This window comes from Podarcis muralis, chromosome 1 (genome assembly GCF_964188315.1).
Source record: "Podarcis muralis chromosome 1, rPodMur119.hap1.1, whole genome shotgun sequence".
NCBI lineage: Eukaryota > Metazoa > Chordata > Lepidosauria > Squamata > Lacertidae > Podarcis > Podarcis muralis.
In genome coordinates, this window is record NC_135655.1 from 89,279,207 (window position 1) to 89,295,527 (window position 16,321).

The window sequence follows — 16,321 nt, forward strand, 5'->3', positions numbered from 1 at the left end:
CATGAAACTGCCTCAGGTAGTATTTCACTTCAAGCAGGAGTGTTTGTACCAGCTGCCACTGTGCCCCTGGGTCTCTGTGAAGTGGGAGCATTGCTTAACTTGAAAGCTTTTCTCTTCCCCCCCACCCTCCTTAAATACATATTTCCTTTCATTTCAGAAACTGCCTTCTGGGCTCACATTTGCAGTGACAACGCTGTGCTCAGAGGGAATGTGTAGCAGCCGATCGTCTCTAGTAAGAGTTGGCAGATGGGAAGGTAGCAGTATTCTTTTGCTTGACAGAAAAGGGAGTTTAAGTAAAGGAAAACAGATAAATGGTGGGGTCTGGAGAGGGAGGAATCGAAGGCATCCTCTTTTCTAAATTCTCTGAGTTTGCTAGGCACGTGAGTAGCTGCCAGAACACAAGTGGGAGAACGCAATGAGATGAACACAAAGAAGCAGTTTAAAGCCCATATTTGTTATGCATACAGATGTACATAATTTCAGCAATGGAAAGCGCACGTCCTCCATTTTGTTCACATGACAAATCTTCCCTTTGTCCTTTCAAGACTTAGAGGGCACCTCTGCCAAAAAGTTAGACAGGAACTTTATTATCTCAAGAACAGAATAGCAACATGAAACTCACACAGGTACATTTCCAAACACACCCCAATAATCATGGGAACTGTAGTTTTCCTCACAGGGCTCTAGATATTTACATTCTTATCAAACTGCAGTTCCCAAAACTCAGTGAGCAGGGTGTGTGCTTTGGATGTGCTTTAAATGTGTAGTGCTTTAAAGAGGCATCGCAGGGGATCAATGACCCTTGGGACCCCTCTCAACTCTGCAATTCTATGACTCTTAAGTCAAGTGCCACCTAGTATACTATCAGTTTTATTCATTTAACTTTTACTCAGGGTGGACCTATTGAAAGTAATTACAATGACTAATGTAGGTTCATTCATTCCAATGGTGTATTCTTCATAAAAGTGAGTACAACGCTATTGTGAGCCTATCCATACAGAAGAGAACCTAGCTGTATCCCTAGCTGTATCCAGTGCAAAGCTGACTGGATAGTACAGTGGTACCTCGGGTTACAGACGCTTCAGGTTACAGACACTTCAGGTTACAGACTCCGCTAACCCAGAAATATTACCTCAGGTTAAGAACTTTGCTTCAGGATGAGAACAGAAATTGTGCTCCGGCGGCACGGTGGCAGCGGGAGGCCCCATTAGCTAAAGTGGTACCTCAGGTTAAGAACGGTTTCAGGTTAAGAATGGACCTCCAGAATGAATTAAGTTCTTAACCCGAGGTACCATTGTACTGGTAATATCATGAACCACCCTGGCAGTTTTTCAACATTCAAAAAACAAATTAGGCCTTTATTTTTCAAAAAAAGAAGGCAGGGGTGAATATATGTTTAATTGAATTAAGCATTCGGTGCTTTAAAACATTGTACAGCAAAGGTCCACAATCTTCCTGAGTCACGGGAACTGCAGCATTGTGAAGCTACAACATTCAGCAGCCTTAACAAATACAGTTCTCAGGATTCTTGGGGGGGGGGCATGACTGTTAAAGTGATAGGAGTGGTTTAAGTGGATTTGAGCTGGACCTTCAGCAGAAGGTTGCAGCATGGAATGATCCTGTTTTGTGCTCCACACAACCATGCCTTTTTCCGGGACAATCTGTCCCATCCCACCCCTCTAACAGTCAGCATTTTAACTGAGCGTGCACAGTCCTCATTGGGCTGGTTTGGATTTCTCACCACCACCCCTTTAAAGCCCCCCCCCCCCCATCTTTTGTACATCTGCAAATATTTGTGTTCCCCCAATCCTGCTGATCTCTTCCTCTTGTGCATGAATCATGCCTGTTCAGCTACCTAAGGATTGGCGTTCAGAGAATTGAGTTCGCTGATCGTTTATGATGGTCTTGTCAATATACCATACGTACACTTCTTTCTCAAAGAATCAATCAACAACCTTTAATAACTGTTCTCTGAGTTGATAGTTTGTCTCCTGCGAGCTTACTGGTATAATGTTAATATTTAACCTGAAAGATAATTTATGTATTCAATACCAGGATATTACCAATGCCAGAAGCACATAAACCTGTGCATCATCTTTCTCTATAATTATGTTGCCCAGTATATCTTCCTGAACTCCTTTGGGAGGAAGGGTGGTATTTACATTTAGCAAACAAATATATTAGTCAAATTTATCTGTACCATCTGAAATCTCAATGCATCTGTCTATATGTAGACCTTTCTTAAGGAGGAAACTTCATTGCTGAGCAGAGTAGCTGCTCATCCTTTTCTACCATGACCGAGTTCATGAAACTGGCTGGATACAGAGGAGTGGTGGGAGGCACCAGCTGGGGAATCCCCAAGGGAAATCCCAAGGCAAGAAGGCTCAGAGCCAGGAGATTGGAGGTGGGACAACGATAAGTGAACAGAGGAAGAAGAGGGAGCAGACTGGGAAGAGAAGCTGTGCTGGTCCCGGGGGGGGGGGGAGGTTACCATGCGGCGTAGTCTGAGGCTGAAGCGGGGTCCAAGGCAGGGAGTCGGGCGTGGTCAGGAACTCTGGCAGAAAGCAGGACAGGGTGTCGGCAGGAACAGGTAACCAACAATGTTGCTCCCGCAACCTGGGACTGGGCTGGCTGGCCTTTACCTCCTCTGAGGCATAGGGCGGCCCCGGTCCACAGGTGACTCGCCTCTCCTGGCCTGGAGGCAAGCACTCCTCCTACAAGAACTTAGTTCCCTCCGCCTCTCTGCCCTGAGCCTCTGCAGCTGAGGAGAGGCTGGAGGGTTACTGGACCCAGAGGCAACCTCATCTTCCCCTGACAGGGCTGGGAGAGGAGCACTTGCAGGCAATGTGTCCTCGATCACCTCCGGAGCCAGAGCGGATTCAGCTGGTGTCTGCTCCTGAGGATCCGGCACAGGTGAGGGCCCTTCAGGTTCAAGCCCCAGCCCCGGCTCAGCCGACCCTGGAGGCGGAGACTCCTGTGCAGGCTGGAATTCCTCAGGTTCATCCTCTGAATCAGATTCCCAGGCCACCACAGAAGGTGTTGGAAACTGAAGAGGTAGCAGAGTTTAGTGAGCAGGAAGAGACTGTGGCAGAGAGCAGTCCAGAGGCTGGAGAGGAGCGGGGCCGAGAGGCAGCAATGAGTCAGGCTGCCGAAGAAGCCAGGGAGTCTCCTGCTCCTGCTGTGACCAGCTCCCCTGCCCCCTGGTCTTCCAGAACCTGAAGAGGTACGAAAAGGGTGGAGCCACCAATTGGGGGGCAGCATTTTGGTCCCCCCCCCTTTGGAATGGCACCTGGGGCAAACCACCACTAACACCCCCGCCTCGGAACGCCCCTGCATACTCATAATCCCAAAAAATGGATTGAAAAATCCAGCAGTTGAAGAAAGGCTCTCTGCTCATGCTCTGAAGCATTCTCTTCTATATTTCCTATGTTCTAAGGCAAGCATTCAAAATAAATGCTGGAGCTGAGCTCTGGCTCATATTAACCTCTGGATGCCATCCATTTCAATCAGAAACATGCACATCTCTAGCAAATGCATCATGACTAAGAGATGCAAAGAAACTGAATCGTATTTGCATGTAAAGATAGGACTGTAATCTCATTTGCTGGTTCTGTTCTCCAGCACTATTAAGATAAAACGGCATAATCTCTGGCTCCACTTCTCCCTTCGCTACCCGCATCCATCTCTTTCTGAGCTATCCATAAATTAATTCTCTTCTGACTCCTTCTTTTCTTTATTGCAGCAATGAAATCATGCACACATGTGTCATGCCTCCAGACAGCCAGAATATGAATTTAAAAAACCAATATATGGCTCTTCATCAAAACCATTGCACAGACAGGCTAGAAAGGCATCAGCTTTGTATTAGACAACTTGTAGGGGCTCTGTTTTCAAGGATACTGCTTTACAGCAGAAGACTAGGCCATAGATTAATCTATGGGTATATTAGCACTACAGATTTAAAACAGTTTAATATAGTAATATATAGGAAGCTGCCTTATTCCATTGGTCATGTAGCTTAGTATGCTCAACACTGACTGACTGGGAGAGGCTCTCCATTGTTTCAGGCAGGAGGAGCTGAACCTGGAAACTTCTGCAAGCAAAGAATGAGCCTTCCTACTGAGCTATGGCCCTTTTGCTCTACTCTGCCTTCTCCTCGGGAAATATTATGAGTGGGGTAAAAAGGTAAAGGACTCCTGACAGTTAAGTCTAGTCGCAAACGACTCTGGGGTTGCAGTGCTCATCTCGCTTTACTGGCCAAGGGAGCAGACGTTTGTCCACAGACAGTTTTTCTGGGTCATGTGGCCAGCATGACTAAGCCACTTCTGGCAAAACCAGAGCAGCGCATGGAAACGGCGTTTACCTTCCCGCCACAGCGGTACCTATTTATCTACTTGCACTTTGACGTGCTTTCAAACTGCTAGATTGGCAAGAGCAGGGACCAAACAATGGGAGCTCACCCCATCACGGGGATTCGAAGCACCGACCTTCTGATCGGCAAGCCCAAGGCTCAGTGGTTTACACCACAGTGCCAATGAGTGGGGCAGAGATCACTAACAAACATTTTCAGAGATTTCAGTTTCATAAACATACATTTTGCATGTGAGTCAATTAATTTTTTTAAGGGAGTTTGGATTAGGAAGTGGGTTCAATTATTTCTTCCAATAAAAGCCAGAAATTCATCACTGATGTATTCTTCCTGCTGGTGAAAGTCAGGCGGTTTGTTGTGTCTGGTACTACTCAGTACTACTACTTTGAATCAGCTCAGGAAAATTGTCACTTTTGGATGCATTGGAGAGATAAAATTAAGGGAAAGGACTGTGCAGCTCTCCCACAAGTGCTTCTTTCAATGGATTTTCTCTGTAGTTATGTCCTACCCTAATGGAATTCAGAATTTGACCCTGGGAAGTGACAGTGATTACAGGCTGAATCCAGTGCCAAAGGGAGGGATTAGTCTTTCCCTTAGTATTTCAGACAGAGGGCCTGACTGATTGCTTTTCAAAGCTGAAAGATAACCAGCCCTAGTTCATTGTGTTTGGAAATTAAAATGGAAGGTTTGGGAGTGACTGATGAGTTACAGGCAGCCATTTTGCATTTGGAATGAATGGAAAAGGTGACCAGCAGATGACAGTAAAAGCTGATGGATGAGGTGAACACAAATGTCAGAAAGAACATAAAATGATAATGTCTTTTGGGGAACTGTCCCAAATTTATCTATCTATCTGTCAATCTATTTATCTATCTTTCATTCCATCCATCTATCCATGACAATAGGTAAATTAAACATTGGGTATGGGGTATAAGTACAGTGGTACCTCGGGTTAAGTACTTAATTGGTTCCGGAGGTCCGTTCTTAACCTGAAACTGTTCTTAACCTGAAGCACCACTTTAGCTAATGGGGCCTCCTGCTGCCGCCGCGCTGCCAGAGCATGATTTCTGTTTTCATCCTGAAGCAAAGTTCTTAACCTGAAGCACTATTTCTGGGTTAGCGGAGTCTGTAACCTGAAGCGTATGTAACCTGAGTTACCACTGTACTACTATATGCACTGATATTTTGTGTAATATTGATCTGTGAAGAGTTTTTTTGTTTTGTTTTTTGTTCTCTTCTGGATTTTGTGATATATTTTTAAATGATAAATAAAATCTATTTATTTTTATTTTTAAAAAATCCAGTGGTTTCTCTGCAAGATGGCATTTGGCAGACACTCTGGTACTACAAACTTGCTGAAGCTGTGTTGGTGCAAGAAGTGAATTGAATCTTGGAGCGCTTCCACACTGTCACTGTTTTTTCAGGTGGGATTCAGTCACACACTGGCAAATTCAAGTTGTGAAATTAACGTCAATTGGACGGCCCTGCACAACAAATCTGCTTCTCCAAAAGACTGGACATTTTGAGATAAGGAGACTAAAGGGGAAATGCACTGGAAAGTGTGAGGTAACACTTGCTGTGGTGCAACATCATTTAATCTCCCTGCAAACAAAACAAGTTGAATACACAATAAGAAGGTCATCTGGAAACACCCAATCAGATTAAAGCACAGAAGTGTTGGTGATAGAGCCAGTAGTTGTTAAACAAAGAAAGGGAAGGGATGCAAAACAAGTTAGGGTAAATAGCTCCCTGTGAACATTTTTTTAGCTAAGATTATATTTTCTTAAAGGATTTCTGAGGATTAACAGACAGATTCTGATTGATCTCATTTTAGGGTAGCTGGTGCACAATTTCCCCACACTGCTGATAGGGCATTCAGGCTTCATCCATGACCACCTGCTTCTCTCAGAGGTCTTCTTAAGGTGATCATGCGGCGTGTGAAATGTCACAAAACCAGGAGCTGTACCATTCAGCCAACCCCATAAAAACCTCCACAGTGCTGCAGCACAACTGTGCTCAGGTTTAGGGTTTGAAGTGGAAGGGTTTAAGCCAGGGGTGGGGAACCTGTGGCCCTCCAGGTGTTGCTGGGCTCCAGCTCCCATCTGCCCCAGCTAGCATGGCCAAGGGCAAGAAGTCCCCCAATTCTGGTTTAAATCCTTCCTCTTACACTGCACTGTTCAAGTTGAGGGCTACAATTCTCCACCAGATCTAACCATAACTTTAGATCCCTGTGGGCCCCTAGCTTGCGCCCACCTATAAAAGATTCCATTTTTGACCCAAGGGTCTATTCCACTTGGCTGCATGAATACCATTAACCTTATGAGACAATACCTCAGGAAAGCATCCTCACTCCCAAAGCACGGGGTGTGGGTGTGTAGGCCTAAGAGACGCTTCTTTCCACCGTATACTGAATCCACCAGTGTTTGCCATAGTGTGGAGAGGGAAATTTCCTCACACATAATGGGCACGCCAATAGGGAGATGCATGTGATTGTTTTCTTATGCACAGCTGTCGCAGGATATTTGGGAAAGGATGCTTCCTCCTCCCTCAGGAAACAAGTGTCAGAACACTGGTAGACTCAGACTGCCATGAGAAATGTGTATGAGATCAATACCATGTGAGGGTCAGGACTGCTGCTGATGGTGTTACAATGACTCATAACAGCATGGTGAACTGCAGATGGCAAGCGGCGCAGCACATTGGGGACTGTAATACCCATGGCTTGCATCACAAGTGACCTGTATTCAGGAAGCATTACAGGTCCTCGCTCTTGTCCGTGTACATACATTATTCCTGGGAAAGGTTGAACGAAAGGGTCTTTTCTTTAATTCTTTACTGGCGTTTATTACAACTGCCACTTTACTAGATGGGCTCCTGTAGTGGCAAATGGTACATCTACAAATTAAAAGTATTTATGTGCTCCAACGTAGTGTTATTTCGGATTTTTATGGGCATTAATTCATTCTCTGAAAACCAGCTGGAATGAGAAACAGGAATAAGCAGTTTCTTAATTTAGACTCAGGGCTGTTTTTCTTCTAATACTTAACGCATAATACTCAAAACAACAGCTTTATTATACGTGCTGCATTTCAGGAAGGCCTATGGAATCAAATAAAACATAAGCCGGGGGTGGAAGAGGAATGCCATCTTAGAAGGAAAAAGACAGCTAAGCTTATGCTGCCAAGGCAGGAATTTGCAATGGGTTCTACACTGCTGAGGCATAATGAAATGTATACTCTATTTGAAGTATGTGACTTCCCCTAAACTGTGGTTTGTTAAGGTGCAGGGAACTGTAGTTCTGTGAGGGGGGTAGGCTATGGGTCCCAATATTTTCTCCCATGCACTTTAAATGTATGGTGTGTTCACAGCCTAAACAGTGCTGCAGATCAGTTGCCTAATCCCTGAAGGCAGATGTGCAACTGCAGGGTACTGTACATGAACTGCAAGAAGCTGACACACTTGCTAATTCAGTAGGTTTGCCAGCCATTGCATTGCATTTCTGATTTTAAAACCTTTCTGCATTGTCCTGGAGTGCCACCACCAGTCAGTGTAGACGATACTAAATGGACCAGGTGTCTGACAGCTTTCTATGTTCCCATGTTCAGACCCTTGTGATATGTGGACAGCCATCACAAGGATCATTGAGCTTTATGACAAATAGGCATGCATGACGTTTTGACTTGTCTTACAATAGCATGCTAGCATTTGCAACTTGCTATTCATAAGCAAATGAAACTTGTCACCTAGTGATTGTTTTACACTACAACCTCCCTACACAAAGCATCTCCATGTATGAAAAATAAGCGTTTACCATATTGGGTGAATGACAGGACAAATTTCTCTTCATATTTTGGGTACATTGGTCTGGCTTCGTGCTAGCAATGACCCTGAAATCTTCCATCAAACAGCCAATGCATTACAGCAGCTGCTCAATCTATAGATTTGTCGGTTTTCAAACATCAAGGTTTGGCACAGGTGGTTTTTATTCCTTAGTAAATAGGGAAGGTGGGAAGAAAAGAACCATGTGGGGAGGTGTTTGGGGGTACGTTCAAAAAATAGAACAAATAAATGTCTCCATAAAGAGCACCAAGTGCTTGACAATTAAAACTATTCCAAACAAACAAATGGCGTTCACTATCCAAAAAGGGACTCATGCAGCCAGAGTTTTCCTACCTCATCATTCATAAGAGCCAACACCTTAATTAATGTGGCAGCAGTCAACAAAGCCTTATGCAGAATAGTGTAGACAGAAGATCAGGCATAATCCTACACGGATTTGCTTTCAGTTAATACATCAATATATATACCGGTATATATTTCCACACTAAATGACTAGCTTAGAGCATGTCCTCTAGCACCACCTAGCAGACTGACTGAAAAAGTTACGCCAGTCTGAACAAAAATCAGTACAGTACCATTAAGAAGCACTGTTAGATTTAACATATCACAGTTTGTTTATGTAAATCTATGGTACAGCTGCATGTGGAAGACTGTGCATAGTTTATTTATTTCATTTCAGTGATTACCTCACTTTTCCATCCAAATGGAAGTCCAAAGCAGCTGGCAACAGCAAATAATATCAAGCTGCAATCCAACAGTATGAAATAACCTATAAAGTTTAAAATCAGTACCTATGTTTTTATCAGCCCATCTAAAAAGAGAGCTAAAAAAAAAAGTGATACTGCTGGGGGTTGCATCAAAAACTCAGGACAGAACTTTGATACATGTTTGGAGGTAATCTGAGAGTGTTGTGTTTAAGGTGTTAACTATGAAATTACATTATTGTATCAATTCACACTGTGTGGAAGCAATAAAAAGGGATTTGTGACACAAAACAAACACAAAGCTTTAGTAATAACTTTAGAAGCAATCTGAAAGTTAACACAGCATGGAACATAGTGGCCAAGTAATCTCTGTCCAAAGGGTGCCATACCTAGGAAACCAGCTGTAGCTGGAAATAGGCACTCCTAGCCACTGTGGCCCCTGAAGCCTTCAGTGACAATGTTGGGTCAAGGAGCATTCTTAATCTACAGGCCTGATTCTTCCACCTCTCAGTCCCAAGTCCTCAGACATGCAACACTTCTGTCTTATCAGGATTCAGCTTTAATACATTGGCCCACAAGCAGCCCATCACTACTTCTAAGAGTAGCGCTGCTAATAAATACAACAATGCAAATAAAAGAATCTTTAAAAACCAGGATCTTTAGCCATCACTTTTGTTCATGAGTGTAGTGAGAAACTTGGATGATAGCAAGAAACTTGCTACTGATCAAAAATTAAAACATACGCTAATTTTTTATTTGCAAATTTAACTAAGTGAGGGAATATAAGGGAATATAAACACCTTTTTATGAAAGAAAAAGAAATAATATATGAAAAATAACAAATTTCTTAAAAACCATCAACGGCTCATATTAAGGCTACAATAACCACCAATGCATCCATCCAAACTTAAACATTAATACAGGGATACCTCAGGTTAAGAACTTAATTTATTCTGGAGGTCCGTTCTTAACCTGAAACTGTTCTTAACCTGAGGTACCACTTCAGCTAATGAGGCCTCCCACCACCACCGCACGATTTCTGTTCTCATCTTGAAGCAAAGTTCTTAGCCCGAGGTACTATTTCTGGGTTAGCGGAATCTGTAACCTGAAGCGTCTGTAACCTGAAACGTCTGTAATCCGAGGTACCACTGTACATGGGTAATCAATATGGTGCCCTACAGATGTTTTTGCACTCCAACTCCCATCAGCCCCAGCCAGTATGGTAAATGGTAAGGGATGATGGGAGTTGCAGGCCAACAATAGCAGGTGGTTACCACATTAGATACTTCTGGTTTAATATAAGCCCTCCAGTTGTTTATATGGGTATCCACATGAAACAGATGTCTATGAGTATCTTCCAATGTAGCCAGGATGGTCCTCAAGGCATTGTGTCATAAACGATGGGTGTTTATCCTTCCAGGCTCAAAGTGCAAGTCTCGTAATGACCATAAAAGGCTAGCATGATCCACGTTAGAGAAATCATAAACTCTATCACAGAAGAGACGATGAGATGGTTGAACAGTGTTCTCGAAGCTACGAACATGAGTTTGACCAAGCTGCGGGAGGCAGAGGAAGACAGGAGTGCCTGGCATGCTCTGGTCCATGGGAGTCACAAAGAGTCAGACACGACAACGACAAATCACAGAAGAGTGCATACAATTTGTAAACAATTTAATATATATTTATTCTAAAAGAAGATCTACAAAAGAGTGGCTGAGAGGTGGGTTTATTTTGCTGCTCTTTTGCTGTGTGTATCACACCAACAGGTTTTTTTGTATCATTTTCACGGCTAATATTATACAACGGAAGTTTGCAAATCAGTATAGCCTTCCCAGACATTAGTGCGCTTCATAGCTCTCTCCAAAAACCAGTGCATTCCCGGGGAGGAAAGTTAGTTGTAACACACTCGGCCACATCATCATGACAACAGAAGCACAAGCTCCAAGGAAATTGCATGGCCCAAGAAATAACAATCGTGCATTTGTTGTGCAAAAGAAAAGGGGGGAAGAAGCCCCCAACAACGACCCTCTTGACTGCGATTAAGGGAACGTAATTGCGATTATTTTGAGAGGCGAGTAGCCTTTATCACCCCCGCCTACCCGCCACACACATATACACACTTCCTTTTAAAAACCTTAACCCCCTAACAAGGCGGCGCAACAAAGCAGAAGGACTTGAGAGAGAGCGGGACGCTTCTCGCAGAATGCCTCTCCTGTGAGAGATCTCTCCCAGCCCGGCCACGATCAATAGCTGCTCTGTTCCTCCGAGGCTCCTGGCGGGCTGCGCAGCTGTCCGCGGTAGTAGGCGAGGGCAGCAGGCATGGCAAGCCAGCTCGGCAGCTGCCCAGTCTGCGCTTTTTCTCCGCGCCTCTGGGGCGGCAGGGCGAAGCCAAACGCTGCCTATATGCCTGCAGCTTGGCGGAAACGAGAGGGGTCGGAGTCGGGGGGGGGGGCTATGAGTCAGGCAGGCCCTCCTCGCCAAGGGCTGCAGGGAGGAGATGAGCAGCGCAGCCCTGCTCGCAAAGAAGCCCCTCCAAGGAGCTGGCTCGTGGGTAACTGGCCCGAGCAACGCGCCCTTGCAAAGGATGATTTGCACATATATATTACTTCGAGGGAACCCCCTTTCTTTTCTCTCTCCGTTTGCATTTCAGTTTGCATTTGCAAATTCCCCGGATTTGCATTTCAGCTTTGCTCAATAAACCTCTTCGTGTTGGCTGCCTTGTGGGATATATTATATGCGTCTTCCTCCCCGCTCCATCCTCCTGGACAGGAAAACGGCCTAAGGCAAAATCGAGAACCACAAGAGGAAGACAGCGGAAAGGTCCAATTATAGCCCGGCGGTTGGGGGGGGGGGGGGGCTCCAATGCCTTTTGCAACAGCAGGGGTTCCTCGTCGCCAAGGCAACCCGGAACTCCCGCCGGCTATTTTCTCCTGCTAAACTTGAGCACGCCGCTTTCTCAGCAGCTGACTTTCTTTACGGCACCCACGTGCGTTTTCCCTTTCCGGTATATTAGTTCAAGCTGCTGCTGTTGCTGCGGGTGGAGTGTGGGTAGGTAGAAATGAGTTGGGATTTAACACCGCGTTGCTAAAAGAGGTATTGGCCCATTCTGCTGGTAGGAGATCAGGTCCTTATCCTTAGCGCCTGCCCATTTCCAGTGCTTAAAAACGGAAGGGGATCCTTGTAGTTTTTTAATGCCTTTATGCGCGTTTAATTGTGTTTCAGAATTGCCTTTGTAAATGGAAGGGGCACAAAACAGAACGAAGCATGGATACAAGCAGTTGCAGTTAGATGCAAAATTAGAGGAGTTCTTTCAGCCCCCCCCCCCAGCTAAATTCTGCGATCTGCAATTAGTATGGGTTGACTTGTTATCTTGTTGCATGACCTGCTATTTTGGCAAATTAGCGTTTAGGGTGGCATCTGTTTTATGCTATGTCTGTGATACGCTATAAAAAGCATGACATTTAATACATAAAAAGCATGACATAATACTGGCCTTGTAGGCAAGGATTTTTTTCAGCTGGAACTCACCAGAACTCAGTTCCGGCACCTCTCAGATGGACACCATTGCCATTTTAAGAGAACAAGGGAGGTATTAATGACAAGTTCCAGCACCTCTTTTTCTAGAAAAATAGCACTGCTTGTAGGCACGTATTATTGTTACTTAGGTTGCTTCCAGATGACCAGTCTTTGGCATTCAAAATTATTTGTTTGCAGGAGGTTTCCACAGTGTCGTATTATTCCATCTTCCTATCACTTTCCTGATTGCAAAGAGTCTGATGGGGTGGGGAGGAGTAGTGCAATAGTGCCAGACTAACTAACTGTAACCCAAATTTGTATGTGATTGAATCCCACCCCCCAAAACAGAGGCAGTCCAGAAGCACCCTTAACATATTATGCATATGTCATAACTGTCTCTCTGTCATTTTTATCTTCATAAGAACCCTGCATGGTAGATTAGGCTGAGATATAATGACTAACCCAAAGTAAACCAGTGAGCTGAATAGAGATTTGAACCTGGGTCTCGCAAGTCCTAGCTTGATATCCACTCTCTTTATATCTACTGCCTGAGACTAACTAGCAACAAAGTATTTCGTTATATACACTACACTACAACATCTGGGACCAAGAAGATAAATACTAATGCTGATTTTTTTGTGAGTGCTCACATCCCTACCTGTGAAATGGGAACTCTGATTTCAGGACAAAAAGTTAACCTTGGAAAATGTATTTAGCATCCGAACACTCGATTTTGTGTTCTGGGCTCCAGCTTTGCCCTGTGCACAATTTTTTGGACAAGTTTTATTTCACTTTTACCACCTTTGAAATGGGTTTTCAGTTTGCAGCAGAAAACTGTGGGACCAAAGGAGTGGTTTCGAACCCAAACTCTGCCTTGTATTCAGCTGCTTGAACAAGTTACTTTGTCCTTTCTGATTAGCCAGGCTCCTACTGCCACCATTTTGTGATTAACCAGTCATGGTCCGTCGTTCCCCCCCCCCCCCCCAAGATTCCTGGGAACTGTCTGAGTGTTGTTAGGAGTCCCCATTCCCCTCACAATTCTCAGAGGTATTGACTGTTAAACCACTCTGAGAACTGTAGCTCTGTAAGGAGAATAGGGGTGTGCTAACAACTCTGCCAACCTAGCAGTTCGAAAGCACATCAAAGTGCAGATAGATAAATAGGTACCGCTCTGGCGGGAAGGTAAACGGCGTTTCCGTGTGCTGCTCTGGTTTGCCAGAAGCGGCTTAGTCATGCTGGCCACATGACCTGGAAGCTGTACGCCGGCTCCCTCGGCCAATAAAACGAGATGAGCGCCGCAACCCCAGAGTCGTCCGCAACTAGACCTAATGGTCAGGCGTCCTTTTACCTTTACTAACAACTCTTAGCTCCCCTAAGAGACTATACTTCCCAGCACTATTTGGGAAAAGCAATGACCATTTAAAGTGGCATGATACTGTTTTAAATGTACAGTGGTACCTTTGGATGCGAACGGGATCCGTTCCGGAGCCCCGTTCGCAGCATGAGCAGAACGCAACCTGCGCGGATCACGATTCGCCGCATCTGCGCATGCACGTGACGTCATTCTGAGCATCTGAGCATGTGCGAGCAGCGAAACCCAGAAGTAACCCGTTCCTTTACTTCCGGGTCGCCGCGGGACGCAACCTGAAAATATTTAACCCGAAGCGTCTTTAACCCGTAGTATGACTGTATAGCGTAAATGGAGCTTATGTGTAAGTATGCTAATTCATCACTTGTCTTGAAATTGAACAGGCTAGCAGCTGAATATGGCAGTTCGGTTCCTTTGGAAGACAGTGGCCATGGTGGAGAGGCACAGGACTGGTTTCCTGGCAGTTTCCTGTGCTGGACTCTTTGGTGCTAACCTGACTTTTCACATCTTTCCTGAGGAGACATTCAGACCATTGTATCAGGCTTGGGCCAAGGGGAAACCAATGGAGCTCTCAGGAAAATTACAGATCCTGTTCCGTGACATCATCAGTGACGTCAGAGTAAAATCAGCAAATCGTTACCAAGCCTTCGTGGCCTACAGCTTCCACCCGGTGAGCGCTGGGCTTCCATGGTTGCCTGCAGGCTGTGTCGTGGGCATTCCTGCCCATTTCAGTGGTGCAGCCAGTGATGATAACAGGACTGCCAGCCACGTTGTTATGATTGAAGGCAAAGAAGTGGACTGGGACAGCACAGAAGGCCTGGCCTTGAAGGAGGCCCTGAACCTTTCTCCGGAGGCTCAGAAGTTTGCCATTGCAAGAGAGCTCATGTACTTGCAAAGCAACGGACCCTTCATATGTGCTGCTGTTGCACCCATTTGTTTAGCTGGGACTTGGATTTCTGGGGTAGCCATAAAGCAGCTCCTGGGCTTGTATTCAGGTCCCGTGCTCTTACGAGGCCTTTACAACGTGGCTGTAATGGCGATTGGATTTGTGGGCTATTGTTTATCGTACGACGCTGTGAGTCAGGCAATGGATTACAGGACAGACAGAAATACAGCCACCATTTCCACCAGCTTTGCTAGAGGTGGAGTGGAGTTCTATAATAAAATTCTGTCCCAGAACAAGATTTTCCGCACGCTCATGGGCAAGAAAGGAGAGCGGATATATGCCCCAAGTGGCAATCTTTTCCCAAGATACTGGTTCAGATTAAAACATGCATCATACACTTCCAGAAGAGACTTGATTATCAATATTTTAAGCATGCCCCAGGCATAGGAGTAGAGGCACTGTTGAATTTTGAGCTTGTAGATTATGTATTCTCTTTGGAACACTGCAGCCTGGTTTCACTTTTCATATGATTTCATTAGCATTTCAACTATTATTATTTGGAGGGCGGGGAGGAGAAGGGGCTTGATTTTATTTTCCCTCCCTGTCCTGGATGCACTGGTTGTCTTTAAAAATTAAAGCCTCGCTTCAAAGGTTCTGTGTCCTACATGCCTCTAAATTCCATCTTAAAACTCTGAGGGAGTGTTACTTGCCAAGCACGGAGCTGGAAGAGCTAGCATTCTCTTTATTTTGCATATTATTTTGAATGAACATAAAATGCAGAGGGCAGCATGATGTGCTCTTGTTAATGTAAAGTGCGGGTGGCGTGCAGAGCTGTGGGCAGGTGCAGAACTGCCATGTAACTTGGTGTCTTTAGGAACATCTAAAGAAAAGATGGAGGAAGCAAGTTTCTAGTCCTCGTGGATTATGGAGGAAAGTTTAGCTAAATATTGGATCCATGTGTTGAGAACGCTGAAACTTACAGCAGAGACTATGAGGCTACTGGTGCCCTGTATGGTTCCATGTTATTCCCCAGTGTAAACCTGCATCTAGTGTAAATGCTGTTCCCCCATTCTGATTCCATAATGCCAGTTGTTATCCTAACCACAATCTTAACATGAACAGCCAGATGCACTGACCCATTGCACTGTTAGGATCGTCCTACTCTCGTGTAGGGCCCTGGCAGAGACACATGCCCGACTGGCGTGTTCTCTCCCTCCTGGTCGGTTGTTCAGGAGCTTCAAAAGCTTTCTTCAGCCCAAACATCACAGCAACTGATACCAAGAAGCATCAGCACACTTAGGGATCCTGCAGAGTATTCGCAGTTTGCGTAACAGAACTCAGTAGGTCAGCATTTTGGCTAATCTACATTTATTTACATATAATACACTCGGAGCATTCTGACTTAGCTCCTTCCTCTTTCTCATCAGACAGCAGAGAGAAAGAACAAAGGACAATAGTCCCACTTTCCGGAACACAGTAATACCAAAACATCCTGTCTCTGTCACTTCCCACTCTGTGGAATGAAAACATACACCGTCAAGTGATAGACAACAATCCCATGACTGCACCCAGAAATAGTACCTCAGGTTAAGAACATTGCTTCAGGATAAGAACAGAAATCGTGCTCCTGCGGCAGC

The 16,321-nt window shown here is 44.9% G+C and overlaps 1 protein-coding gene across 4 annotated transcripts; it reads left to right on the plus strand.

Moving 5' to 3' along the window:
- The first annotated feature begins 11,123 nt into the window (after positions 1–11,123).
- Positions 11,124–15,338, plus strand: TMEM177 (transmembrane protein 177). 4 transcript variants are annotated; one of them, XM_028742797.2, is made up of 2 exons: positions 11,124–12,006; positions 14,182–15,338. In XM_028742797.2, exon 2 carries the CDS (start codon positions 14,196–14,198, stop codon positions 15,129–15,131), a length of 936 nt encoding a protein of 311 aa, XP_028598630.2. In that variant the 5' UTR covers positions 11,124–12,006; positions 14,182–14,195; the 3' UTR covers positions 15,132–15,338. The 4 variants fall into 4 exon arrangements, with proteins under 4 accessions (XP_028598630.2, XP_028598619.2, XP_028598646.2 ...); XM_028742786.2 differs by having other exon boundaries at positions 11,125–11,961; XM_028742813.2 differs by having other exon boundaries at positions 12,002–12,025.
- Positions 15,339–16,321: the final 983 nt, after the last annotated feature.